General features: G+C 36.0%; 2 protein-coding genes across 2 annotated transcripts; one reads left to right on the top strand and one right to left on the bottom strand.

The window, feature by feature from the left end:
• Positions 1–2,128: 2,128 nt before the first annotated feature.
• Positions 2,129–4,422, top strand: LOC106309473 (F-box/kelch-repeat protein At4g38940-like). The gene is made up of 2 exons (XM_013746499.1): positions 2,129–2,214; positions 3,102–4,422. Exon 2 carries the CDS (start codon positions 3,455–3,457, stop codon positions 4,247–4,249), a length of 795 nt encoding a protein of 264 aa, XP_013601953.1. The 5' UTR covers positions 2,129–2,214; positions 3,102–3,454; the 3' UTR covers positions 4,250–4,422.
• A 2,641-nt stretch (positions 4,423–7,063) lies between these two features.
• On the bottom strand, positions 7,064–8,054 carry LOC106308885 (glutathione S-transferase T3-like). The gene is made up of 2 exons (XM_013745991.1): positions 7,327–8,054; positions 7,064–7,172 (listed from the first exon to the last, which is right to left on the bottom strand). The coding sequence occupies exons 1-2, from the start codon at positions 8,052–8,054 to the stop codon at positions 7,064–7,066; spliced, it is 837 nt and encodes a 278-aa protein (XP_013601445.1).
• Positions 8,055–8,502: the final 448 nt, after the last annotated feature.

Below are 8,502 nucleotides of genomic sequence, written 5' to 3' on the forward strand. Positions count from 1 at the left end.
TACCCAAAAACTATAGGTATTTTGTAGGTATTTGAATTATGGACCTTGATCCCAAAGAAATCAACCCGAATCCGAACTAGAAAATTTTAAATACTTAGATCGAAAGGAACCGATCCGTACCCAACCAGAAGACCCGATGCCCATACCTACTCTCTCACGTTATATTTTGTGTGCATTTTATAAGAGTTACATTTGTTGAACTTGTGAGCCTTAAGATTTACTTGGTTGATTTTGGCTAATTTAGTAGTATAGATTTGTAAATTTATTAATAATTTTTAATCTTGTATTAAATAACAAATTTTATTTTAAACTATAAAAAAATAATTTAACGTAAAATATATAGTTTTATTTTTTACATATGGTTTGTTAAAGTGTTTGTATAAAATTTGATTTTGTAAATTTTTGAAACTATATAGATGTTTAGAAAAGAGTGTAATAAAGTATATAAAATATATTGTATATTTAGAAAAGAGTATAATAAAGTATAAAAACTATATTGTGTATATCATTGTCGTGTGATATGGTCTAATAAATAAAATTTTATTTGTTGTATAATTTTGTCATGTTCAAAAAGATGTGGTGTAATAAATTATTGTTAGAGAAATTTTAGGTTAGATATTGTTAGTCAAATATTATGGTAAGACCAAATATATTGCTAGCAAATGAAATGGTCTAACAACCTTTCATAAGTAGATTTTTTCAGAATGATTCTCTTTTAATAGAATAGATTTGCCGTTGAGTGTACACAGTTAGACTCAGACATGATCATCTGATCACTTATATTTCAATGATAAACGACGGTAACCAATTTAGGTGATGATTGTTTACTTAGATTTTAGATTTTGGTTTTTGGTTTCTAGTTTTTAGTTTCTAGTTTTTGGATTTTAGTTTTTAGTTTTTGGTTTTTGATTTTGGAGTGGCTTTTAGTTTTTTTTTTAAAAAACTTGAATGGTGAGTTTAGATTCTGGTTTTTGGTTTTTGATTTTTGATTTTTGATTTTTGATTTTTTTTTTTTTAAATAATTTTCTGTATTTTTTTGTTTTCTCTAAATTTTTGATTAGTAATTTATTTAATTTTAAAATGTGTCTATTATTTTTAAGAACTTGACTTAATTTTACATAAAATAATTTTTAAATAATTAATTTTGTTTATTGACAAGTTTTTTTAAAATGTTCTTATATAAAAGTATTATATTGGTGATAAAGTCTTATAGTTTATAGACATGAAATAGTAAAATGGTGAAACCTAATTTTCCTAAATAATACAAAAATTTATCAACAGTAATATTTACATGTTATTTTAATAGTTAACTTTGAATTATTAAATTTATTTATTCATAAGTTTACAATTGTATGAGTTAGCTATCAAGATTGTAAAAAAAATGATGTACTATTAGATAGAATATCATTCACACACTGTAATAATTCTATTACATTTTAATTAGCATAGATATAAAATTGATGCTTATGTATATACTCTGTTGACCAAAAACGCATCTCCTATTTATTTCAAATAATCAAATTTAAAATTTGATTTATCTTGACAGCCTACGAATATAATAGTAGACGCACTGTCTCATAATAAACACAAAGATTACTAATCCTTATTTTTACAATAATTAGTATTTTTCTTTATTTTCCCTATATTAATGGATAAATATAGAAAAAAAGAAGAAAATTGAAAAACCAACGAAAATGAGTAGTGAAAACTGATGAAAGCTTGTTTTTGGTTTTTATGTTAAGAAAACAGTTATTTGAAAAAACTAGTTTCCTTACATTTTAGGAAATCCATTCTTTGAAAATCTTGATTGGATGAAAATTGGATTTTAGAAAAACAAAAACCAAAAATTAATCCAAAAACTACAAACAATCAACTTCTAGTTACGTTAAAATACACATACATTGATCTAAATATAAGATCTGAATCGTATGTGTATTTTAACGTAACTAAACCGAACCGAACCGGTTTTTTCGGTATGGTTTCTAAGAAGTAGTGAAATTTAAATATTAGCCACTGGACCTCGTAATAAGACTTATTTTATTTTAGGCCCAAAGTAAAACGACACTGGTTTAACGTTATAACTCCCTTTTTAAGAGATTTTATCCCACACTCTCTGCTTCTTCTTCTCTCATGCAACTCGTCGTCTCTTGTGGTTGTGGTCTTCAGAGTGTTGTCGTACGGAAACCCTAAGTTGGTTGCTCTCGCCATTTGCAGGTTTGTCCTCAAAATCTGAAGTATTCTTACTTTCACTCTCCATTTCTCATGTTCGATTGGTTTCTTTACGATTTTATCTTTATTTGTTGAAATCTGAGTGTAATATTTTTGGGGGTTATTGTTGAAATTTGCGTGGTAAAATGGTCCGATTGTACATCTCTTGACCAATAGTCTGGTAAAGATTGAAACTTTTTTATGTATGTTGTTGTTTATGAGTGAATCCTAATCTTTCGGTTGTTCTCTGTCTGGACTTGGAGTCAGCTTCCTAGCTTCTTAGCTATTTACTCTTTGTGATTCTTGCTTGAGAGGATATACGAGGAGATGTCTGAACCTGTAATATCTGAAGTTGGAATGTGTGAACTTGAAATGTCTGAGCTTGAAATGTTTGAACGTGAAAGTTTGAACTTGAAATGTCTGAACTTGAAAGTCTGAACTTGAAATGTCTGAACTTAAAATGTCTGAACTTGGAAGAACTTGAAATGTTTGAGCTTGAAATGATGTTTGAACTTGGAATGTCTGAACTTGAAATGTCTGAAAAAATGTATGAACTTGAAATGATGTCTGAACTTGAAATGTTTGAACCTGAAATGTTGTCTGAACTTGGAATGTCTGAACTTGAAATGTTGTCTGAACTTGGAATGTCTAAACTTGAAATGTCTGAACTGAACTTGAAATGTTGTCTGAACATGGAATGTCTGAACTTAAAATGTCTGAACTTGGAATGTTTGAACTTGAAATGTCTGAACTGAACTTGAAATGTCCGAACTTGAAATGATGTCTGAACTTGAAATGTCTGAAGTTGGAATGATGTCTGAACTTGGAATCAGCGAGTAATCTTTAGTCTTTTAGGCTAATCAATAACATATTTCCTTTTTTTTTTTATTCAGGTTAATTTCCTGATTCACTCAACCAAAGCTGTGTCAGATGTCTGAACTAATGGAGCGATTCTCGGAGCTTTTTAGTGTCTCCTCTGATTCCGTCACTTCCAAACGACGTTACCCTTGACATCGTAGCTCGCGTACCCAGAAGCCACTACCCGACTCTCTCCCTCGTCTCCAAGAGTTTCCGGAAACTCATCGCCTCGTCTAAGCTCTACAAGAGGCGATCTCAGCTAGGTATCACCCAAAACCGTCTCTTCGCCGTCCTCCGCAACAGCAACACCGGTGATTTCAGTCTCTACATCCTTCACAGGAAACTCAACTGCACTAACCGCTTGGTCCTTGTCCAGTCACTTCCCACCATGTCTTCCCGTGGAAGCTATGTCCCTGTTGGTTCGAAGGTGTATGTGTTTAACGATATCGACGCGCTCAGCATTGACTGCACATCTCACACGGTGCAGCCCATCCCCGACATCCCTCAGCGCATGTCCTTTAAAGTGGTTAACGCGGTCGGGAAGAAGGTTTATGTACTCGGTGATTCGTTTTGTCATGTGATTGAGGAGGGTGGTGGGTGGTGGAAAGGGTGGAGGAAGGCAGTGACAGTGTTCGATACAGAAACACAATCCTGGGGGGCTAAGTTGGTTAAGGAAGACATGGCTGTAGGTCTAGGCCCCTTTTGGTCTGACTCTGTGGTGATGGAGGGTAAGGTTTACTTGAAAGGCTGCATCAACCGCAACTCTTTTGTTTATGGACCAGTGGGAAAGAAATGGGAAGTGATGGACGAGACGATGAACTCTGAGGACTGGGAAGGTGCGTGTGTGGTTGATGATGTCCTCTACTATCACGATTGTTCCGGGAAGGCGGTTTTGAGGGCTTTTGATCGAAAGCAGAGGTGTTGGAGTGTTGTCAACGGTTTGGAAGAGTTTTTGGCGGCTGAGACTTCTCAGTCGAAGTGGTGTGATGCGGTGAGCTACGGCGAGAAGAAGCTGGCTCTCTTCTTTCCTAAAAAACATGAGGGCAGTAAGATCATTTGCTGTGCGGAGATCGCTTTGGAAAGACGCCAAGGAGGAGAGATTTGGGGTAAGATGGAGTCGTGTGATGTTGTCGTTGACGATGGGGTGTCTGAACTGGTGAAGTGTGTGGCTGTTAGCGTTTGATGCAATGCAGCATGATAATAACATCTCTATTTAGATCCCTTCGTATTTTAAATTATCCTAAATGCCATCTCGTGTGGTTGATCGTTTATGTTAAGACAAAACCTTGAGAGCGTGTTGTTGTTTAAAACTTTGCTACATGTTTTGTTAAATTTGCTATGTTTTATTTTTGAATCGTTTCCTTACTATTAAGAAAAATCTTGGGAACTTTTGTTCTCCGACGAAGTCAGTTAAGACACACGAAGGTTGCTGGAAGAACCGGAACGAATCGAACCATTCATTAAACCCGTAACTAAACCAAATTTCAATAACCCTCATCAGTAGAGACCGAATAAAAAAAAATTCCAAATTGCATACAACCTATAGAATTGGAGTTAGCCATGAAATTGAAACATTGATCTTGCACCACCAACCTTTTAAAAATTCATATAAATTATAGGTTCTAAGAGCATGATTAAACCCGTAACTAAACCAAAATTTTGCCATTTATGTGGGTTCCATGAGCTTAGAAACTCCAATTATCATCTGCGATAATTGTGGTCTAATGTTTCTTTAATTATTAAACTTTTGACCTTTTAAAATTTAACTAGAATATATTAAAATTAATATATACAAACAGAGCGGACATTGTCAATCAGTGAGACGATAAGTAATTAAATAGAGAATTATCAACAACAAAGCAGACATTATCGTCTCACTGATTGACACTTAACAGGCAGTGGCGTTTAGAGCATCCGCATCAATGAACCCTCTTTTGGGGTTCATAGGATTTTTTAATATTTTTTGATGGGACCATGAATAGTGGTGAACTTCTATCGTTTGTGTATCTGCATTAGTGAACTTGAAGAAGGGGTTCAAAAAAATAAAATAATATATTTTTTAAAAAATATTTGAAAACTTTTTATTCAATACATTAAGATTATTCAAATACATTAAGAATATTAATGAACATAGAAAGATTATTCATCTACATTACCAAACTTTTTCCATACATTTTCAACTAAATCCGCTTTCAAAAGATGATGTTTCTCTGAATCCCGAACTTCATTGCGAACACCTAACATATTACCTATATTAAAACTTGTTCTCGTTTTCACCTTGGAACTTCTGCTTGACTCTCCTGACTCGAACTCAGATGTATCAATTTGGGTATATCCGTCTCGTTCGTTCTCTACTATCATATTGTGCAATATGACACAACTTCTCATAATCCATCCTATCTTTTCTAGTAGAACCGGGTTTTTAACTATTGCAAACCTTGATTGCAATACTCCAAAAGCCCGTTCGACATCTTTTCTGGTGGATTCTTGACGTTCGGCAAATAGCTCTGCTTTAGGACCTTGAGGGAGTGGGATGGATTGGATAAATGTTGACCAATTTGGATAAATCCCGTCAGTAAGGTAGTAGGCCATACGATAAGTGTGGTTGTTGACCTTGAACTTCACTTTTGGTGCTCGACCTTGTAAAATATCATCAAAAACTGGTGACCGATCAAGAACATTGATATCGTTGAGGGTACCTGGTAATCCGAAAAATGTGTGCCATATCCAAAGATCTTGTGATGCAAGAGCCTCTAAGACAATTGTCGGCTTTCCTGAACCTCGTGTGTACTGCCCTCTCCAAACCGTTGGGCAGTTTTTCCACTCCTAATGCATACAATCAATGCTGCCAATCATCCCTGGAAACCCGCGTACCTCTCCAATATCGAGTAATTGTTGAAACCCCCGTACCTCTCCAATATCGAGTAATCGTTGAAGATCATCCTCATTAGGTCTTCGTAAATACTCCTGTCCAAACAATTGTATTATCCCAGTAGTGAAATTTTCCAAACATAAACGTGCCGTACTTTCACCAAGTCGGAGATATTCGTCATATGTATCTCCCGATTGACCGTATGCCAGCATACGTATAGCTGCCGTACACTTTTGAAGTGCAGATAGCCCGAACCTTCCGTGAGCATTTTTTCTTTGCTGAAAGTATGGCACTTCAGTACTTAAGCGATCGACAATGCGAAGGAACAATGACTTGTTCATTCGAAAACGCCGCCTAAACATTTCCGATGGGTATGTGGGATTTTCGTTGAAATAGTCGGTCAATAGTTGATTGTGTCCGCGTTCCCGATTTCTTTCGATATAAGCTCGTCTCTTCGGGTTGTTAGCTTGACCATCAACTACTGAGTCGATGAAATTATCAACAACTTCGTCGACCATTTCTTCTAAATACTCATCTACTTCATCACTTGATGAGGAAGACATTGTTGAAGCACTTTACTTCCTATAAAAGGCAAAAGGAATTTATTAAAAACTAATAAAAATATAAATATCTTATAAGTACATTACATTTATTTCCTTCTCTAAGTACATTACATTTATTTCCTTCTCTACATCGTTTTTTGTGTTGTCTTTTATAAGTAAGGTAGTAGGCCATACGATAAGTGTGGTTGTTGACCTTGAACTTCACTTTTGGTGCTCGACCTTGTAAAATATCATCAAAAACTGGTGACCGATCAAGAACATTGATATCGTTGAGGGTACCTGGTAATCCGAAAAATGTGTGCCATATCCAAAGATCTTGTGATGCAAGAATATATAGAGAAGTGAAAGAGTTGTTGCACAAACAGAAGTGAGAAACATAGATTATATAAAGAGACATATTTTTACATGTTGATCGGGTACATACACCCGTGAGTACAAAATAGAACCCGTGGGTACATACACCCGTGAGTTCAAAACACAACCTGTGGGTACATACACCCATTAAAGCCGATGAAGTTAAAAGAAGTGTAGAAAGATTCAAAATTCTACACTCACCCGTGAATCAAACAGAGAACCCGTGACCTGATACCAAAAGAAGCCGAGACCTACTAACAACACGTCCACACGCACGCATCCACCTATCGCAACCCGTGACCTGCAAACCTGCAAACCTGCAACCCAAAGCATATTCAGCAAATATCAAATGCAATCAAGTTCATATCAAGCATTATCCAACTAAAAAATTAACTTAAAAATTCATATCAAATGCAATTAACCAACTGACCCTATCAAAGCATTTCAGAAATGAGTTTATTTTTAAGAGACACTTCTTGTGGAGAAAGTGTAGCTTCAGTTTTTGCTAGCAAGCGATCAAGGATTTTCTGTTTGGATATAGTATTTTTCGCAGCTAATATGCTCTCTATCTGATCAAAAGCTGCTTCATTCGTGTGCTTCTTGCGTTTGGCTGCTTTGCTAGCCTTAACGCCAGGAGGCCTAACATCTTGGTCCACAGGAACCTCCTCTGCCGGTTCCTTCCTTTTCTCCTTTGCACCATCTTTCGAGAATGAGTGTGATCTCCATTTTTGATCAAACCTAAGCTCCCTCCAACAATGTTCCATACTGAACTTGACAAGATAGTCGTTAAAGAAGATGTCATGGGCAGCCTTCATGACATCATTCTCATTTTGCCCACTCGCTTGCTCCTTCAGCGCGGCTTCATGGCTTCCAAAAAACTTGCAGACCTGCTCATTAACCCTTCCCCACCTCTGCTTACATTGACTCCACTCCCTAGGAATGGAGCCAATGAGCAGAGGACTAGCATTGACATACTCCTCTATGCGCTTCCAAAACGTGCCTGCCTTCTGCTCGTTACTCACGATTGGATCATTGCTGGTGTTCAACCAAGCACTGATCAAGACAACGTCTTCTTTGGTTGTCCACTTTCGCTTTGACGCCGGTTTAGGAACCTCAGAACACCCTAAGTCTATTGTTTGACTGCTCTGAGAGACTAGTAGGTTAACCAACCCGGGAGAGTTAAAGTTAAAAGGATCCATTTAGATTTTAGATAAATGGGTTTAAACTTTGGTTTGTGTTTTCAGAAGAAGATTGCCTATGATTTTATACTAGTTTTGACTTTGAAAGGACAAAAAATTAAAGTGGGTCTAACCACCAAACATTGATTAAAGTTTTTAAAACTACAACTACTATACAGACAGTATTCAATAAACATCAAATCAGTTCTAATTCAACTCTACCTAGCAGTCGAATTGATTACGCAACCAACCAAAACACAAGTACACGGGGTTAACACTCAACCATTCATCAACATTCATTTCAAATTCAACTCAACCTAGTAGACATAGTTCAGTTAAAATTCAACTCTAACTAGCACTCGAATTGATTAAGCTTGAGTGTTACCTTTTTTTTCAGTCGAAGCATAGCTTCTCCAAGTCCGCGACCTGCACTGAGAGGTTATAAACCTGCCCAGTGAGGTTATCAACC

Source organism: Brassica oleracea, chromosome C8 (genome assembly GCF_000695525.1).
Source record: "Brassica oleracea var. oleracea cultivar TO1000 chromosome C8, BOL, whole genome shotgun sequence".
Classification (NCBI taxonomy): domain Eukaryota; kingdom Viridiplantae; phylum Streptophyta; class Magnoliopsida; order Brassicales; family Brassicaceae; genus Brassica; species Brassica oleracea.